The 20,631-nt window shown below is 40.2% G+C and overlaps 1 protein-coding gene across 7 annotated transcripts; it reads right to left on the bottom strand.

The window, feature by feature from the left end:
* Window positions 1-405: 405 nt before the first annotated feature.
* LOC110964069 (atlastin-2-like) lies at window positions 406-19,785 on the bottom strand. Of its 7 annotated transcripts, XR_007946990.1 has the most exons (16): window positions 19,657-19,784; window positions 13,429-13,595; window positions 12,135-12,347; window positions 9,489-9,623; window positions 9,284-9,388; window positions 9,138-9,188; window positions 8,995-9,051; window positions 8,565-8,657; window positions 8,309-8,447; window positions 8,071-8,198; window positions 7,395-7,451; window positions 7,212-7,283; window positions 6,563-6,994; window positions 4,791-4,805; window positions 3,074-3,376; window positions 2,712-2,833 (listed from the first exon to the last, which is right to left on the bottom strand). XR_007946990.1 is itself a non-coding variant. In XM_051959488.1 (15 exons), the coding sequence occupies exons 1-15, from the start codon at window positions 19,727-19,729 to the stop codon at window positions 3,251-3,253; spliced, it is 1,863 nt and encodes a 620-aa protein (XP_051815448.1). In that variant the 5' UTR covers window positions 19,730-19,784; the 3' UTR covers window positions 406-3,250. The 7 variants fall into 7 exon arrangements, 6 of the variants coding, with proteins under 6 accessions (XP_051815448.1, XP_051815451.1, XP_051815450.1 ...); XM_051959488.1 differs by having other exon boundaries at window positions 406-3,376; XM_051959489.1 differs by lacking the exon at window positions 2,712-2,833 and having other exon boundaries at window positions 3,243-4,681.
* Window positions 19,786-20,631: the final 846 nt, after the last annotated feature.

Genomic DNA, 20,631 nt, shown 5'->3' on the forward strand with positions numbered 1-20,631 from the left:
ATTTCAAAGTCATGGCTGCACTATTTGACTCAAAAATTAAATTATAAAGCAATATTCCAAAATGCAATTTCATTTTCTTCTTCAAGACTGCTCATTTTGTGACTAAATTAAAAAGCAAAAGCAAACTAAGAAATGCTTTTTCGTTTTCGTGCTCGCCCGCAAAATGCGTCTCATAATTCAAATGCAAAAGCAATCTCAAGTGGCGCAGGTAAGTGACGTCACGGACCCCCACGTGGGGCCAGTAGATATTATTATTCAACATCCTATCTGGCTTGTATTGCCTAATTAAGTGTAAACCTCTCATTTGCAAGAAATCTATACGAAGCAACAAGAAATGGAAAAAAGTGTGAGAAATTTCTGCTTGCTTCCTCATCTTTCAAGAAATAAGACAAAAAGGAGCCAAAGCAGAGTTGTGTTGATGATTTATTCTTAAGGTAAACATTTTATTCAAAAATAAATTACCAGAGATATCTTTAAAAGGCAGACAGACTCCGACCCACTCGTCACAATCGAAACATTTTCCTATCAGAATCTGAATATTCACACCGTGTTTCTGCTATCGTCCGCTCTCGAGAAGAGGAGGAAACTAATGTGTAAACCTACAGCAGCAACTTATCGTTCTTTAACAAACCACAGACTGGTAAGTTGATCAAGAAGAGGAAAAAAAAAAAAAAATGAAAAGAAAACAACAGCAATTGTCAACTGATTCACTATAAAATGTATACAAAGTTTATTTAAATATTTAATCCAACATACATGCCCGATTTGTGATATATGAACAGACTGTACAGTACAAGATTGGCGCTTGAGGTGATAAATCATGTGGATGGAATCAATGCAGGGAGAGCTCAGACAGATGTGGTGCAGCTGTTAGTGTGATGACAGGAGTTATCGGTCTTTGAGCTGCTTCTGAGAGATAGAGCTCCGATTTAGAAACAGTCAGCAGCCATTAGAAGGCAGTAGGTCGAGTTATTACATGTCAGGCGAAGGAATCCTGGGAGCTTTCTGCAGAGTCAGACGAGAAGATGAATGTCTGTCCGTCAAATACAAAACCTGTTAGCTTAGCATAAAGACTGGAAACGTGTGGAAACAGCTAGCATGGCTCCGTCCAAAGTTAAAGGTTGAATAAGTGGGTCCAATTTAGGACAGTTTGGTCAAGTTCACGGAAAATAAATCTGGTCTTTGTTCACAAATTTGACTCTGTAGATGTGAAACAAACAAACGTATCTACACAACATTATTCCAGTCCTACGAATCTCGTCACATTTTACGGAGAAAAAAGTAAAATTCAGAGGATTTTCTTGAATAACTTTGGTGCCAATCACTCCTCTTGTCCACTTTCTGCTGGAAAACGTCGCACAAGAAGCTAATTTTAGCACCACCGTTTTTAAATTAGTGGAGAAAACAATGTGGGAGGCAGATCTATGCTAGCAGTTTCCATCTGATTCCAGTCTTTAAGCTAAGCTATGCTAAGCGTAGCTTTACTTTAACACACAGTCATGACAGTATTTTAAGTCGTCTCATCTGTAATTGTCAGCAAGAAAAAGAATCAATACATTTCCCAAAACTAATCCTTTAAAGGGGTAAAGAGAGCAAACAGTTGGTTGCTCGATCAGCTGAGGTATTAAATCATGATTGACTTACAAAAAAATCAGAGCTTGGATTCCCTCAGCTCAAATTTAACTTCATGGCCAGTCAGAGATGCTTCAGTGGAAGAAAAAACAGTTTTAAAATGAGCTGTCTTACTAAAGCTGGGCTCTAAACCCTCCTCTTAACACCATGCACTGGCGGGTCGCTACGACATACTGAAGGCCAGGTAAAACACGTCAGTCGCTAAGATTAAAAACTAAATATATAGAATCAGCTGAGAGCATCGAGGCTTCCTTCAGCTCCTTAATATGACCGATCAAAACATATTAAGGGCAAAAACACAGAGAGAGATGTACAGAGATCGTATCTAGAAGCAACCTGAGCCCAGAGTTTGATTACACAAATGCTACCTGGTTAACTAATGAATGGAGGCAGAAAGAACAAAAAAAAATACAGCTTTGCTTCATTTCCTGCGCTCATCCTTTCAGTTCAGAGTCGTAGGTAAATCTGAACATTTAAATTACCTCTCCAGCTAGACTTCAGCAGAATCAATAAAACCTGCTGCCTTCACTGAAATAACAGACAAAAACAGAACATTCATTAGTTTTCAGCATCGATTAGTCACTTGTGCTTGTGGGAAATGTTATTATCAAGCTGAGGAGGAAGTAAACTGAGCTTTGAACTGTCTGGCCTGTAGGACAAAAACATTTCAAGTGTTTGTGTCCGACGCTGAGAACGTCTGCTCGCAGCGGTGTCAGTTTTCCCTGAATTACAGCTCAGTTGGATGTGAGTATCAGCCTACAGTACGATGCATCTACCACAGCATGGCACACCGGAGAGAACGTCCTTCAGGTCTGGATTTGGCAAGAGGCAGCGTCTCCGCTCGGTCCTCTCATGAACATGCAGTATCTGATGTGAGGCACTGGGGGGCGATGGAGAGCAGCCGAGTGCCCACAGGTCCTTAACAGACGGGGGCAGCGACGTGTTGATGAGCGTTTGGTGGGAAACGATTTAAAAAGAGGGTCAGCTTTGGTGTTGAACTAGTTCCACAGTTCTAGGACTGGACACACTGAGTGAGCGGGCAGGAGGCTGATGAAGGGGGAGATGAAGAGGAGGAAGAACGTCAGTGAGTCTTTAACTTGGTGTGCTGCGAGCCCTGCTCTGTCAAGCTGGCTTTGATGGAGTTAACCACCGTCTGCCTGACGTTGTCCTCCATATAATGTTCGCTTAGTGGCTTCAAAACCTGCAGCAGAGGAAAGACGACAAAAGAAGGTTTCGTGTGAGAACAGATTCTAACTGAAGAACGGCTTCTACTGGAGACAGAAAAACTGAAAGAAAGTAGGTTAAGGGGGAAAAAAAAAGCTCAAGGTCAAATAAGGGAACAAAAATAGACAAATTCACCACAGAAATCCTCAACTGAAAAGACTGTTCAACAAAACAAAACCTTTCCATCCACATTCATCAGAATAAGATGATCATAAACCGTTTTGGTCAGGCTCCACGTCCTCCAGATCCTGAGACGAGCCTGTTCTGCAGCGTTCCACACCAGGAGTTAAAGCAAAAGAATTCAGCACCGTTGGAAAAATAAAGAAGCCAGCAAACTGCAGGCGTTTTGAAATGAGAAGAAGGTTTAACAGTCTGTGAGTCCGTCGGCCAGCAGCTAGTTAGTCTTCTTGTAGTTGTTGTTGAGAGGAGTTCTGAGTCCCAGCGACGACGGGAGGGAAGGGAGCAGAGAGATCGGCCACGTCAGGCGACTCCTGACGGGCTCCGAAAGTTTGGAAAACACCTGAGAGGACAGCAGGCAGGAGCAGAGTTAAAGACGGAACAAGACAAACACTGAGGTAGGAGGCGGGAAAACGATGGGAAAGGAGAGATTAACCCTCTGAACAGCAGGTTCTGGGCGTTCACTCACGCCGGGCAAATTTATCCACGGAAAAAGATGGATAGAGAACTCAGAAAAAAAAAATGTCTGTAGTGCAGTGTACCTAAATTATGTTATAAATCATAAAAACATCTAAATTTATTGAAGGATCTCTTCCACAAAAACAGCAAACCTGGAATATCTCCACTACAGGCCAAATGTTTGGAAGCAAGATCAAACATGTACAAAAAAAGGCCATAGTTTCATTGGTGCAAAAAATAAAAACACGATTATTATATAAAGAGTCACTCATCAGAATAGATTTTACTTATAATTACATATTTATTTCTTTACTCTTGTTTCTTTACTCAGTTGTTTCTTTCTAGACATTTCTGTGGCAGTTTTAGCAGGACTGTTGTCTGCAAACTCTTAACAACCAAAGAGCTATAGTGAATAATACAAACTGTGATTTGTTTGGTTTTGTTTTTTTACTTCTGCACTGAAGTTGTGACTCTCACAAATCTTCTCGACTCTAAACCTGAACCCTTCTTTTGTTAACATTTATTCAGCAATGGTCTGGTCACATCAATGTACACTTAAAGGTAAAACGGTGCAGATCAATAAAAGCAAAGTCTGATCATGCAGTAAATAAATCCCAAAATCCATAGAATTCACACGGGTTTTCAAGAAAGACATTGGAAACAAGAACTTGAAGTTGCTTCCAAACTTCTGACCTGTAGCGGTTTAACATTGTTCAAGTGCACACAGCTATTACTCATTCTGTGGAACAGGCAGCTCCACATCCTATAAAACAAGCAGTTTTTCATACTATCACTGCACATCAGCTCTAGAAAGATGTTTCACAACAACTTGCTCTTCTGTTTACCACTTTTAAGTCACGCTGCACTTATTTTATTGGCTGTTTATTTTCCTCTCAGTCTTTCTTATCTGCTTGGAGTAAAAACAACCTGCAGTTCAATAGAAAAGCCCAAAAACACGTTGCGACATGGATGTTGCTCGCAGAATTATTATTTTTATTCACAGGATCCGATGGAAATGGTTTACTTTTTGGGGAATTTTTAAATGAGAGAGAAAAAAGTGACTTTAATCAACTATAATAATATGGAAACTGATATTCTGATGACTGTTTTGGGATTTAAAAAAAAAAAAAAACTCGCCAGTGGGTTTGGGGTTCAGAGGGTTAAGCAGGAATAAAAAGGCACCGTACAACTGACAAACACACAAACGAAAGTTGTGGAAAAAAGGAGAAACGGAATTCAGGCAGGATGTTGAGAATGGCAGGCAGAAGATCAGAGAAACGGGAAGCGACGCCTCTCACCTTTCTGACCGTCCTCTGAAAAGCAGGGGAGGCAGGAAGAGAGAAAACAGAGGAAGGAGGGAGAAGGAACGAGAGACGTGAAGTTTGAGGAGAACCACAAACATTCAGGAAACTCCAAACAGATTTTTAAAAAGCCAACAAGCTGATTTCACATTTGTTCCCTTGAGTAGTCTAAGTGTAACAAATGAAGGAAGAACGGGGAGAAAATGAAGACATGCCGGCTGGATTTCAGACTTGATGGAAGATGGCAAACATTCATAAACATGGAGCTGACAGACGAAAACAAAAATAGATGGGAGGTAAAAAGAAAAAGACAGAGTCACACACACCATGGATCGCTGCTTTCCTGGAGAAAAGAACTGTTTATACTGTTGGTTACTTCATCTGATATAACCCAGACTCTTATCAAGCGTTCTAAAATGCTGGTAGTAACCATCTGTTAATCACCACAAAAATCCAGGATAGACGAACTCACACTTCTAGAAGCATTAAACAGCAGCATAAAGAACAGGGTTAAAACAACCGTAACCTTAAACTATCTGCTTGATCTGCTCTAAACCTAAACACTGAATATTCAAGGACACATCCAAGGACAACAGACTGCCATGTGAGTACTCTTTACTCTCTCAAACTAGGCCAGTGCTTAACTTGATTAACTTATTTATCAAGCATCAATTCTGAACTTGCTGCTTCCAGTTTTGGAAATGTGACGATTTAAAGCTCTTCTAAATTCTGCATCACGGTGAAGTAAACACTTCTAAAAATAAAGCAAGAGAAAAGGCAAAGACTCGATCAAACACAATGAATCAATAAATATGAATAACCGATGGTTTGAACCCTCATAAAAGGAAGGTATGGTTTCTTAACCCTCCTGTTTCTCTCATTTACAGGTACCAAAAAAATACTGTTTCTTTGTCTGAAAAAAATCCAAAAGTTCAGCAAAAAAATTCCCCAAAATTCTGAAAATTTGCAAAACCTGCAGGTAAAAAAATTCCAATAATTCCTTAAAAGTTGTATTTTTTTAAAAATCCCCCAAATTTGGCAAGAAAATTCTTGGAAATGTTTTAAAAAATGAGTAAAAATCTTCCAAAAAATATCTAAAGTGATTACATATATATCAGTAAAACTTTTAATATTTTCTTTAAGAACATTCACAAAAAAAAAAAATCAATCGAAATCCAGTGAAATTTGCTGAATTTACTGATTTTTTTGTGAATGTTCTTAAAGAAATATTTTTAACATTTCTTTTTTCCCCCCACCAAAAAACATTGAAAGATTTCCCAACAATGTTGAAAATGTGGACATCTTTTTTCTCCACATTTTCAAACTTTAAAATGATCAGTTTTGACCCACAGGACGACACAAGGGTTAATTACCTCAAATACTGTGATTTTTGACTTACTTGCTGACAATTTTTCTGCACATACAGGAGTCTGTGCAGTATCCATACAATATTAGTATCCATCTGTATTTCTGTTTATAAAAAAGTCTGTGCAATACCACTGACATGTAATACTGTTATTTCCCCACATCCAGAGGAATCCACACAATCTGCATATCCACACAAGAATCAGAACTTCACAATCCTATTTGCTGCCGTCACACCGTAACTGTTCCCACTGTGGGACTAATAAATATATCTTACACTGAACTATCTTTATTAAGTCTGACACCTGAAACATTTCTAGTAAAACGGAATTGTCATAATTTCAAAACGTACATTATATTTGACCAAAAACAAGCCAAATCTTGCACGTACACAGACTACCCACCTGTTCCCAGAGCGTTTCAGCCACCAGATCTATCATCGTTCCAACTTCCCGAAACTCTCCAGAATATTTCACGTACGCCCAGGCGCAGAACGACAGCAGCGCCACACCCATGACGAAGTTAGCCAGCGCCGCCAGGATGCTCAGGCCGATGAAGCCCGTTACCCCAGAGACCACGTAGGAGACGAACATGACGGCGAACAGCGTGGCGGGCGTGCGCGCCGCATAGAAGATGTTTTTGCCGTCGTTGTGTTTGGAGAAGTTGGTGTAGGCTTCGTCCAGCGCCGCCTCCAGCTGCTTCTGGTAGCGCTGGCAGAACTCCTCACCGCCCATTTTCTTCACAGAGCGGAAAAAACGCACCGAGTGCTCGCGGAACTCCTCGTGGCAGCGCTCCAGGTCACCCGGGGCGATGTAGGGCTTATCCCCACCGCAGACCTGTCAAATAAACGACTAAATGTGAGGAAGACCGGATCTAATTGGATTCATGAGGCCCCACTTTGCAGGAATTGTTCCATTAGTGTGACGTTTGCTTCTCAAACACAAAATGAAAACTAGACCTGAACAACTTTGTGCTATTCCTTGCGAAACAGAAGTTGGTTTAGTTGACTTTGACAGTTTGTTGGATGGATGAGTAAGACCAACGTGTTCTTACCTGCTCCATGCTCTTGCTGTACATGTCTTTGGCTCCGGCCACAGCGGTCAAGTTGTTGGCTTCCGCTGTCGCCTGAAACAGGAAGAGAAAACGACATTCAAGACGACTCGGAGATGAGAATAAAAATGTAAAAAGTGAGAAGTACACTTATACATATCTGCTGGTTTTGAGACTATAACTAACCTGCAGCATGGACTTTGGGTGAGGCAGCTCCTTGCCTTGGTAGATCTTTATGTAAGCCTGCAGGAATGAAAAATCATGCAGATTATGATGAGTGTTTTCTATAAATGTTAAAATTTTGGCATGAAAACACATCATGACAAGTACTTAAAACACAAGGCTGGTGTGTCTTTTTAAAATCAGGGTGCAACACTGCCAAACCCTGAAGCACAGCTTGAACAAGCTTGATTTATCACGTTTGCTTGTTAACCACGCCTGACGTACATCAGCGGGGTTACTGCATTCGCTTCGGTATCTGGCTGGGTCAGTATGTATGTGGATATGTTCGGTCAGATATCTCTGCAAGTGCAGAAGTCGGGATAATCAAACTTGACACTGAAGATCAGTCTAAGGTCCCCTGCTCAGTTGTGGAGTTACAGGTCAGCAGATCAAGTAGGAAGGGATATACGTAGGATGATCAAAACTGATACAGAGTATCATGCATAGGCGTGGTTCTACCCTCTACTGGGGGCTCGTCTAGTTGCGAGTCTGCGCTGTGACAAATTAAGTGGGTGGGAAAAACCCTCTTTGGTTGTGAGACCAAATGACTAATCCTGTGTTATCAGGCATGGCAGCAGACTGTAAAAAATGAGGATTTAAGTTAATCAACTCAAAAACTTTAAGTAAAACCCTACAGTACCTTAAAGTACTCTACGAGATCTCTGCAGGTGACTTTGTTGCCTCCGATCTCTTTCTCCACCAGTCGTTCTGGGGCCAGGAGGAGAGGAACCAGCCTGGCCAGCTCCTTTTTAAAATCACTATCAATGTCTGAAACACATAAACAAACTCTGATTTCATTTCTGCTGTACGATGTTTCAGTCCAGCGTGCTTCAGCCGTCATTCTGCATTATTCCTAAGTGTGTGTTGCTTCGTTTCACCTCTCAGTCTGCCGTCAAACTTGGGGTTGGTGGCCACCTTGAGGCCAGGATGTGGCAGCAGGAAGCAGCCGATGTTGGAGAAGCAGGAGTGGATGTGTTTCCTTACATTCTGCAACTCTTCGTGTTGATTCTCTTTGACCTGTGTCAGCAAAAAGCAACGCAGTCACAGTGTGCGGTGTTTTTGCCATCGGCTTGAGATGTGTATCTGCAACTGAAAAATACGCATTTTCAACCTGATTTAGAAAGTGATTCTAACCTGCAGCCTTCTCTCCAGGAAAGTTTTGCCTCCGTCCAGTCCGTAGTTATGTTCATAAGGATAACTCCAGTCCCGAATCAGGAACATCAGGGACTGAAACACACAATCAGACACACTGTGAATGATTCTGTGGAGAAAAATCACTGCTGAGGTAATAATGTTGTTTATGTGTTTAGATATAAAATTATTTTCATGATTTACTTTACTTTTTGTCTGTCCAAACTTATCCTGTTTTCATTTGCAGCACTGATTCTCAGTGAAATGACATTTTTCAGTTTTATAGTTTTATATTATTGCCTCAAAATACACGACTTTCGGTGAATATTAACGTGTACAGGAGGAATTAGAGGGCATTCATTTTTTAGAACAAATGTACAAAATGTTTTCACAATTTTCATGCACACAGGGTAAAATAGAAAGAACCCAATACCTGGAAAGGTTTCTGGTAAATCTCTTCCATTGCCAGCCGGCCATATTCTGTGAAGAGCTAAATATGAGAGAAAAACAAACCACGATCAGAAAACAGAAGACGGCGTAGGAGACTTTGGCTTTACTTGAAGAAACGACACCAACCTGCAGATGCTGCAGGTCGTCCTCCTGTAGGTTCTGGGACAGATTGTACACCTGAATACAAAGAGAAACGCAACGCGAGGCTTAAGTGACAGCAGAATGAGGCTAAAGCACAGCTTTCAGAAAACAGGACGTGCTCCAAGTATCACCTGTACAGAGCTGGTCATTGTGCTGAGGGCAAACACGGTAGCACAGTCCTTTATTGTGGACTGACTGTCAAACGCTCCCTGAGTGTCAACGAGGAGCACAGCAACCTGGGAAAACAAGATGAGGAGCGCAAAAAGCAGCAGCGGTTTAGATGTGTGAAAACATATGAACAAAAGATGAAATTAAGCATTTAAGATGACAGTGTACCTTGCTGCCGTCAGGCTTGTCGACCACAAAGACTTCACTCCAGGCCTGGATTCCTGTGGTCTCTCTCTCACAGCCTCCTCTCCAGGTGAAGCCCTCCAGCGGGTCGTCATCGCCCCCAATCCACGACTCGTTCTGCTGCAGAAGGACAGAGGGAGGAGGACAAAAAAAACAAACAAAAAAAAAAAACAGAAAGAGAAGAAGAGATGAGAGAAAAGGTGAAGGGTAGAGGTTAGAAGTGGATAGATAGTGACATGAGAGAAAGAGGGAGGAGTGTGAACACGGAACAGGTCAAAGAACTGATGTCAACAAGCATTTAGCACAGATTAGCACATGGAGGAAAGAGAAACTGTTTTTATCGGGGGTTTTGTGGTGAATAATGTACATGTATATACTGTAGTTTAATCAACTTTATGACCACACTGTCTTCAAACTGTCACATTTAATCTGTACAGCCACACTTCTATGAGAAAGAAGCACTGATATTGGCGACACCGGTCAGTCCACACTCTGACCAGCACCATATTATTATCGTGTAGCCAAAAGTAAAGTGTTGACTGAGAAAGACACTAATTCCTGCCATCACTGTGTTATTATGATGTACAGTTCTATTGTGATTATCTAAACAGATAATTTTACAGCATGCAATTAGCACAAACTAAAGGCATTAGATAAAAAGGAAACAAAACACTCCCAGAAATGATTTATTTTATTGTAGAGCTCCCTTTGTGCCACTTTTACGCTAACAGCTGCTGTGATTCACGTAGTTGTGACCATGTTCGTTTGTTTATTTATCCCAGCATCAGGCGAGGAAAGCAGCTTCTAAAGCAAATACCTGATTTGCAAGTCAGAGTAAGCAAGAACGTCGATTCCTGGTTCATTACAGTGCGTCATCTTCTCTGGCATGATGACAGAGCAAGATTATAGTTTGTCATCTGATAAATACCTGCAGTCTGATCATTCTCCTTGTGACGGACACACAGCTGTCAGAGTTTTACAAGCCTAATAAAACTGTTTGCAACATTAACCAATGTTAATGAATGAAGAAACGGGAACAGCGTGAACACGAGCACAGACTTGCATGAGTGGTCCTGATCACGCCGGCTAACAGCTGTGAGAAAGCATCACAACATTCCAACATTTTTCCTGTTGTGTATAGGTGTGTGTGTGTGTGTGGTTGTGTTGTGAGTGTTCTGTAAAGTGATCCTGACGGCTTCTCTGTGCCCAGCTGCTAGCAGAAGGTCTGAAAGAACGGCTGTTGTTACTCGTGCCAGACACAGATGGACATACTAATGTGTTCGTGTGGACCTTACATTTCAAGACAGAAATTCAAACACCAGCAATCATGATTAAAAAACACCTAATTAAAGGATTTACACATCTAAAGCTGTTCACATAACACTGAGACCAGCTGAAATCACCATGTCTTTTTGCTCCACATCTGACTCTCCTGTTTGAGCAACTTTCTCAGTATGACACTTGACTGGAAACACTCATCTTTGGGAGTCACCTACACAAGCACTAACTGGCTGTAATATCATCTGTCCAATGAGCCCATCTGTTTTCACAATCTCAACTGACTCCAGACGTTACACAATATTAAGCCCAGAGCAAGGATGAGCCGCTGTATATTTTCTTAGCACGCGTAGACACAGAATTAGCACTAATATCAACTATTTTCTTACCTATTCTCACTGTAACTGTGCACCAGTGCAAGAACTGGCTTAAAAATGTACCGTTCAGTATATATTATGTATTAGATCCAATATATCATTGCTGGACTTTTTGCATCATAGTCGACATTTTTGCTGTTTTCAGGCCTAAAATCAACATATAACCAAACACCACATAGCATTTTTACAGAAAGATTCTTCTAAAATATTATATATACAACTGAGTAAAATTTAAAGCTATTTCTAAAGATATTGTAGTAAACCTGCTGACTACTTTACATTAAATAAGTCAGAAAGCCTTGGAGTCTTTCCAGTCTTTTCTTCAGGAGGAAATGACATCATGTGGAGCAGGTCATGTGATCTGGAATTAACACACTTCCTGGAGAGGTGTTTTTGTAACGGTAACTTAGTTGAAAGTGATTTCTCAGACACAGATACAATTTGTTATTTTCCATATAAAATTTGATATATTGCCAAAAAATAAATATCTGTCATGATTATCTCAACTTAATAAAAAGAAGACAATAAAAATTTTTTTGGACAAGCTCATTTTATTATTGCTTAGCTGATTAGAAGGTGGTTATTAGTAATCTTGGTGGTTATTTAGTTGACATTTTAGTGATATCTCGTTATTTCTTTTTATAAATAAATGATTGTTTCCATAATACATAATTATGGAATTTGTAAAGACATGATCATAATGAACATACTTTTAATAAAAACGTTTGCAGGATATATGCCATGGACTTCAAAAGTCCCTCAATTATATACTGACCCTTCAATTGAGAAAATATCTAAACTTTTGTGGATCAGATTATTCCCTTTGGATGTTAATAAATCAGTGCTTTTTGAGTTGTCTGCATTTACAACATTGCATGGTTAATACTTAACTAAATAGCTGTCTCTTACAATTGTCACAGGATCACATGCTCTTGCAGGTCTATAAAGAATGAAAACACCACATTGTTCATCTCACCTGACTGCACATGTAGCGCAGCATAAAGTCCAGCAGGAAGGACTTCCCCTTGCGAAAAGCTCCGGCCACAGACACGACCACCACGTTCAGATCCTTCACGTGATCCTGCAGCAGGATCTTCTCCAGCGCAGCGGCGTCCAGCTCGAAGCTGTGCTTGTCCTCGTTGGCCAGGACGATCTGGATGGGCCTGGGTTTCTCTTCCTCGACCACAGCCTGGAGACGACAGTTTGCAATCAATCAGCGCTTTCCCTGGCATCCAGAGAGGCTCGAGTGACTACACTGCTGATGTGGCAAGTTCCATAGAAGAGACAGAGAACTGAAAACTACAACGCCAACAAAGCACTGGAGAAAACAAGGCAACAGGAACAAACTCAGGGCTAGAAGTCAAACTAAATGACTGAATATCTGTATTTTTTGCCTCAGCAACATAGAAGCCTTGAATACACACAGGAAATGTATTTTAACGGATAGAAGTAACTCTGTTGTGAGGAGTCTTCCATTCTATTTAATTCCATTTGTTTTCATTTATATAGCTCTAATTCACAGCATAAGCCATCTCTGTTGTAAGGTCAGGGACTTAGAATATCAAATCATACAAAGAAACTCAACAAATCCAGCATCTGCCTTTCATCAAGCCCTTCATGCTTTCACTAGAATGATTATCTTCTACCTGCTTTGACAAATTTACTGCATTTACTTACAAAGTCTACACATTTATCTGTCCACTCAGTCTTCAGAAACCATGTGATTAATATCACCGTGACAAGAAACAGAAAGTTAATTAATTATTTGACCAGAAGCAAATTAATCTTATTTTCCAAAACAGATTAATTATTGCTTAAGTATTTTTCAGGCCAACAAGCCAATGGATTTGCTACTTTTTCACGTCTTACGATAAAGTAAATCAATCATCTTTTGTTTTTTTTGCAGATCAAACAATTTCTTGATTAATAAAGGAAATAACCATCACATTAATCGCTGAGGAAAAGATAAAAGCAGAGATGAGTTACGGCCCTAACTGACATGAAATAATAGCAAAATGAACAACATTTATCTAGACGATCCCATTTCTTGCTTGTCTTTAAAATTCACTTCTATTCTCTTTTCATTTGTTTTTTGTCTTTCAACCTTTTCAAAGGCATGTGGAAAACATTTTTCTTCTCAATAAAGCTCAGACTGTTGAAAAAAAGAAAGAAACAGGAACTTTCATGTGACACACACATAAATCTTAGTTAGATGTTATAGAAGCCTGTCAGAAGACCGGAATAAAGAAGCAAACACATGAAAACTTCACCTCTTCCTCCTGAATCTCCTCATCCTGTGAGGGGATGAGGCTGGCGATTTTGCTTGAGTTTGAGGCCACGGTCCTGGGAAGCAAGTCATCCTCCAGGTCTTCGGGCCTGGCTAAAGGAGGCCTCTTCTTCTGCTGAAAAATGGGGACATCTTCCACGCCACTCAAACCTTGAGATAGCGGGACAAAGCACAGGAGAGAGAAAGATAAAATTACACTGCTTACATCACATTATGCTGCACAGAAGAAGTTATAGAGAGAAAGAGAAGAATGTGCGGGCTGGTTTTTGTGGTAAGACCAAAACCCACTTTCCCACAGAACAGGTTTTAGTGCCATACGTTTGTGACAGGCTGACTATTGTTCTGAGAGGTTCATGAGAAAGTGAAATGCCCTATATGGATCAAACTGAGGACAGGAATCTTTCCAGCATTCTGCGCTGGGCTAAATACTGTTATCCACTCTGGTCCTCCCATCTAGGTCAAGCTCTAAAATAGCCTTCCACTGAAAATCACAAAGGGCCAGAAAAAAGGACACAAGTAAAGTAAGTTACTAGGACAGCGCATTTTTCTTCTCTGCCAACACAACACAAAATATCCAGTTTGATACCATATGAGACACGAAAACCAGGAAATATACTGTACACATAAATGTAGTCTAGTAAAATAACAGCATATGATGTTAATCTTTCATAAAAAAAATTTACAGGTGCAGGTTTAAGATGACACTCCCTCAAGTATGTACTAAAGTGACAATCCCTCGCCCACACAGTCCATCCAACAGGTTGGACCACAAGCATCAAACCTTCTCATTCAAATATCTAAGGGATTAGCCACTCAGGTGTATTAACTTTTGTCTCTCACTGCCTTCAAAATAGGTTTCGACAAACCAACATGACCTGTCCCTTTAAATTTGGTTGTCATCCTTGATAAGCACACAACTTCTCATTTAAGCCTTTGATATAAACACAGAGACGAAAATGTCTTGGCAGCACTAACCATCTAAATAAAAAAGGAAAAAGAGAGGAGTGCTGGGCCAAAAGTACAAAAGACAAGTTCTCACTATTGCTTCACAGACACCCCCAGGATACACAACATGTACTCACCAGTAAAAAGCTAACACAGCTTAAAGCAACTTTACAAATCTCTAAAGATAATAAATGTCATCACATAAGACAAAAGACAGCAGCAAATCCTCTCTATTAAGAATCTGAGGAGTTATTTTCTGTTGATTAATCGACTAATTGTTCCAGTTGTAGGTCGGCAATTACAGAAAGATGAAGCTAGGTGTCTTTTTTAATGCAGCTTTTACTGGTTACACTTTCAAACCAAGTCTGTGTGTTTAAACACCTTTTGACAGAACCAGAGCTGTTCACACGCTACAAAAGTGTTTTTACAAACTTTTTCCACGCATGACCCCTAGCAGAGCCTTCAGAAATTTAATAACTAAGCTAACAAATCACATTTCATGTCAGTCCAACTTAGAAAATCGGTCAGCTAGAGAGCAGATCATTTCCACAAATATTATGTATTTTTAATTTGGATCTCCATTAACGACCTTTAAGTTACCAAGTGCTCCTCTTGGAGTACAAGACGTGACATTTTCAACATATAACACGTGCAAAAAGTCTCAACAAGTTCATGGCATATCATAAATCTTAAGTGAGCATTTCCACTGAAAAACTGGTTCTCTGTTTCTGACACTGTCAGTCTGCTTGTCTACGCTAGTAGAAATAATTACTCCATTAGTCTTTTGACTGATGACAATCAAACAGTTTCTAACAATTCATCAACAAAAACAAGAGTTTTCTGCTTTTTGAAATGTTTCATATGGCTGTAAAACAAAATATCTTTGGGTTTCAGATTGTTGGTTAAACAAAACAAGTTATTTTTCAACAAAACTGTGATCAATCCCTGAATTGTAACAGCTTAATCAGTGAGAGAAATAATCATTAGTCATTGTCAAAGACACAAAGGTGAGGAAACAAATTTGATCATCAAAGAGCTGGAAAAGAAACTACTACAAAATTAAGAGTTGATCTCTTTAACTTGACTTGATTTTCTTTGTCTCATGCTTTAGACAAATCAATATCAGAATTATTTTCATTGCTGGTTGAACAAAACAAGACTTGACATTTTGGAAACAAATACAATCATCAATCATTGCAAAAACATCTGCCGATTAATTAGTAATGGCAAGAATCGAACCTAAACACCATCACAAGGTGGCTGAAAGGCAGTTTTTAAGACTCAAGTAGTATTCTTGCTCAAAAGGACAACTGCAAATGGGACATCCAAAGATCAACCAGGAGGTGCTGCAGCAGTGCTGAGAGCACAGGGCAGTTACAGTAATCTGCACCGCAAACAAATTAGCCCTGGACATTTCCTCAGGCTGTGGCATTGCAGGTTCCCATCAAGTGCAGAGCAGCACTCAGCAGAATGAAGTGGCAAAGACTGCAGCCATAGAAGGGACCTGCACAAAGACACTATTCTGCTGGGACTGCGAGGGGTCTGTGTTGCAGCAGAATGTGACTGAGAGACAAAACACAATAAGCATGCAAGGAAGCATAACAGCAGCCACTTTAAAACCATTAGCTCTGCTGTTGTGTCCGCTCAGACGTCATGATAAAGTGGCTAATGCACTGTCCTGCTCCTCAGCTTGCAGAAAACGAGGGCGGAACTAAAATTAGCCACCTTACTTCTTATCTTATGGAGGCACAGAGCAGATGTTAACTGGCCTACATGTTTAACTGCCCGTGCAATCACAAGCAAAGGTACCAAGGGATTAGATGAATTTTACACACAAAGCATAAAGCACCACACAGAAACACACAAGCAAAGTCAGTCTTGCATCCCTTCCAACACGGATCGGGAACTATCTTTAACTATGCACGGCAAGAATAGTTTGTGTCTATGCAAGCTAGCCTACATCTCAGTACCGGATCCGAATCAGTTCTGCCCTCCCTCGACTCCTGCACTATATCTGACAGAGACCTTGATAACACCATGGTCCACTTAAGCAGCTGTCTAAATATGGACAGTTTCAGAGTTTAAGGAGGTAATTTCCCCGGCAGTTTCCAAAGGGTTTCATGTGAAAATGAAGAAATGAACAAACCTTTGAGAGTAAAATTGGATGGAAAGTTTATTACAAACAACAAGTCAAGCAAGATTATGTGAAAACTAACCGACACGTTGCTGGTTACGACATTACACATTCTCATTTGGATGTTAAGGCAGCAAGCTGGTGCTTAAAGTGTTGAGAAAGCAGGTCAAATTCATGCAAAAATCTCCTTTCTGGTGTTGCAACACAGATTATTAACACCAGTGATTCTAAAGCAGGGTAACAACACCCTCTTCTAGCCTTAAACAATCCATGCTATGAGTTTATGAATAAGAGAATCCACTGTAGCCTATTAGGATGCAGGCACACCGACTTCCCTGCACACCAGCACCAAAAGACAACTGGACTCGGCCTCTCTGGACTCGAGTCAAGGAGGGTAAATGTTCAGCTGCAATGAGGAGACCAACTGGGAGTCAGCGAGGACAAAGTGCAGATTAAAAACAGCAGTATGTGAATGTTGTTGCCACAGAGTCAGCCAGCGTGTATGAAAGTAGACATAAGGGTTACTGCGATAAGGGAGTCCAGAACACGTGAGCTCTGGAGACTCTGATTTAGTGATTGTAACCTGTACTGATAACATTTACTGTTTTGTTTACTTTCAATTAATACTATTTGCTGTGTTTATGAAGCATCGAACTACCACAAAAATCATTTCTCGCTGTCACAGCTTGTGAATGTTTAATGCTCAAATTTCTCCAAACCCACATATCATATGAAATGAAGAAAAGCTGCACATCCTCATACATTTTTGTGTGGAAAACTACTCAAATGATTTTCAAATAGGGTGATATCAGGTAAATTGGGCCATCAGGTAAAATTGGATGTCCTAGCCCCTCTGATTTTTAGAGCCAATGACAGCAAATGGTCTCGAATTTTTGCCGCAACTGTACTTAACATGAAACAACAGATTTTATTGGTCTGTGGTTGTTTTTGTGGGCAGAGATAAGATTCAAATCCACACTGCACCGGAAAACTGCGTGGTGAGTGGACTGGCATAAGAATTTCTGATAAAAATTATAAGGATGATAAGTCAATTAAAGAAATGTGTATATATAAAATTTTTGATGTATAATATCTGTATTGATGACACCTATCAGAAATAATGCTTAAAGTTTGGTATTTGGGCATTTTTTTCAAAGATTGACGTTTTTGTTAGTGGCCCAATTTAGCTGAATCTATTCAGGTAAGTTGGGCCGCCTGGTTTCAGCTAAAATGGGCCACCCTTTTTGTCAGTAACACATGCAGACATTTGAAGGGAATGGGGTAGGCATTTATGTGAAAAGCTACATTGCCAGAAAAAATAAAACCAAACCGAAGTCATCAAAAAAACAAAAGGACAAAAAGGTCAACAGGAAAACACAACATGACGACGAGCCGTGTAATTTCTGCAAGGCTCGCTACGGTGACCCTGACGACCCAAAGGCAACAGAGGAATGGATCAAGTGTCTAGAGTGTTCAATCTGGTGCCATGAGAGCTGTGGCGAAGAGAACGGCATCTATGATGATGACGGCTTCACCTGTCAGGACTGTATTTAAATTTGTGGTTTAAGTAGCCTAGGCCATGACAATTGTACCTACCCAAGCACACACACACATTTTAAAATTTTGACTATTTAGATATTATTGAGGTTCAGAGTTTGCATTCATCCCATTTGTAGGCCTAGTAGGTTGCAGTTGTTTTTTTAATCATTATTTATATGTTTTATACCCAAGTTCACAGTGGAATGTGGATTCAATACATTTGCCATGAGCAGATCAGTTAATCATTTACAATGTAATGAATTGTCCTGATATTATTAAATTGTTCTTACACAGTATGTTGCCATATTGACATTTTTTTTTTTTTTTTTACAATAAAAATTGATGACTAGCCCTTTGCAGTTGGACTGGCTCAACTTACCTGATAAGCGTCCCATTTTACCTGAACTTTGCTTGTGTAAAAAAATTGGCACAGCTGACGTATCAAGGCCTGTAGGAACTAAACAATCCTATTTACTAGATAATTTCAATGCAAAATTAAAAGAAAACAACCATTACCAACCATAAAACCACATTTTAATAGAATACATTGTTTTTTGTTAGTGCTTCAAGTGATTTACCAAAAAGTGGCCCATTTTAGCTGATATCATTCTAGTTGTAGATTAGGTCTCCATTTCACTAATATATTGACTACATTTAGTAGTTTATGACTGAATAGCATCACCCTGACATAACTACTTTAGCGCTGAAGCTAAAGAAACCTGGCCAAAGAAGATAGTTATCACAAACTAAAAAAATAACATTTAACACTCTCATAACCAATCCATCAACAGATATTCACTATTAAGCTGAGTTAGACAGCACAATGAGTATGCAGAGTCAGTAACACTTATTTCAAAACAATCAACAGCAGTAAACAGCTACGATTAACTTCCTCACATTTATTGGAAATAAAAATTACTTGTGTTTTTCTTACTATTAAATACTCATATACTCAGGTATTTAGGTGTATCCACACTGACGTGGTGAGTCCTCTGGCAAAGTGTACACACTAATAATAGGCTATTTAAAAATATCTAAGTCATTAGTCTGATGAGATTAGCGTAAAGTGTTTCGTGTAGACTCAAACTCCGTGACAGGACACCGGGCTTCAAAGTTCACAAAGAACCCGGAGCCGGTTCTTGATGTCTGTGGAACAGCAGGCTTGTATATTTTCGAGGAAGGGTCCAGGTGAAAGTGACGCCCGGACAAATGAGCCGACAGGTGTCGCGGTTGAATTTTGTATCCGGGTCAGACTTACTTTCAAATCGCATTTCTGTTCAACTTAAACACACTTTGACAAAGAGAAAACACCGGCCGACGAACTGCGATAAACCGTAGGTAATTTTCCCACAGTTCAGGCTGTGTTGACACTGTGTTTGGGAGCTAGAGGAGACACATTCTGGCTCGGGTACCACATTTGGCAGGACACCGCGGGTCTCCAACTGAAAACAGAGCGTCTGGCTAACGGAAAAGCGACCGACACAGACAAAGAGCTCAGAAACAGAAACACTTGGACTTCTAATCCGCCTCCTCCGCTTCATACTAACTGGCGGAGCGTTGTCACACACATATCCGATAAAATCAACAGTTTACCTTCGTCGGAGACGCGGTTTTTGCAGTTGGGCTCGAAGTGATTTCTGCTCCTCAACCCGCTCACCTCCGCCATCTTGGACTACTGAAATCTAACGTGGCTGACGTCAGAGCAGCTTTTTTTTCTTCTCGCGCTGCTGAAGTTCTACCGCCTCGAGGCTGCAGCTGCTGGGACTCTGCCAACTGTTTATAAAGTCACACCGAGAAAACGCTGCTTATTTTAATGATTTTTACACAGCATATTTAGTAAACCACAAATTAAACACGTCTATTTTTAAAATTTAGATGTACCTATATATTACATATCAGTATACAATGTACACAAGAAGTATGCTTAAGTGAACAAAGTTTGTCAATTGAATCATAACAGACTACAGCTTTCTTAGTAGAAAACAAAATCTAAAGTTATGAAAATGGGATATCTTTCCGAAAGATCCAGGGATGAATCTTACCTCAAGAGTAACTTTGACTAAAATAAACTTGTCACCTCATACAGTGGCGGCTGGCCAATAGAGGGCGCTCGGGCTGACGATTTAGCTCTTACGATAAACAGCAATGCATCTGACATTAAAGAAATAAAGAAATCTCTGGAATTTGCATACGAAGAAATCAACGATGTTAAGGTTGAAAACAAAAAGCTGAAAGAAATGTGTGAAAAACAACAAACGGAGCTAATGACAATAAAGGAAAGGCTGTCTGATGCAGAACGTTACAAAAGAAGATGGTGTTTACGGTTGTACGGTGTTCCTGAATTGGATGGTGAGGATGTAAAAATGAGAGTGACTGAGATCTGCGAGAAAGTTAGCCTAGCCGCGCTAGACAACCCACGGCAACAAATTTAATTCTCTGCCAGGGTGGGTCTAGTTACCCTCCATAAGGCTCGAGGCTGGATTCTCCTAAAACTGGCCGGACCAATCACCATGAAGTGTAGAGTCAGAAGGCGGCGTAACTAAGTGACGACAGAGGCGCAACGATTCT

The sequence above is a fragment of the Acanthochromis polyacanthus genome, chromosome 15 (genome assembly GCF_021347895.1).
Source record: "Acanthochromis polyacanthus isolate Apoly-LR-REF ecotype Palm Island chromosome 15, KAUST_Apoly_ChrSc, whole genome shotgun sequence".
NCBI classification, from domain to species: domain Eukaryota; kingdom Metazoa; phylum Chordata; class Actinopteri; family Pomacentridae; genus Acanthochromis; species Acanthochromis polyacanthus.

Bases quoted from the DNA above. Each gene is read 5' to 3' on its own strand.
- LOC110964069 (XM_051959486.1), bottom strand. From the start codon at position 19,729: ATGGCGGAGGTGAGCGGGTTGAGGAGCAGAAATCACTTCGAGCCCAAC. The intron at 8,658-8,994 runs GTATTGGGTTCT...TGTGTGTTTCAG, and splicing joins TTTACCAGAAACCTTTCCAG to TCCCTGATGTTCCTGATTCG. The intron at 8,199-8,308 runs GTGAAACGAAGC...TATGTGTTTCAG, and splicing joins GTTTGACGGCAGACTGAGAG to ACATTGATAGTGATTTTAAA.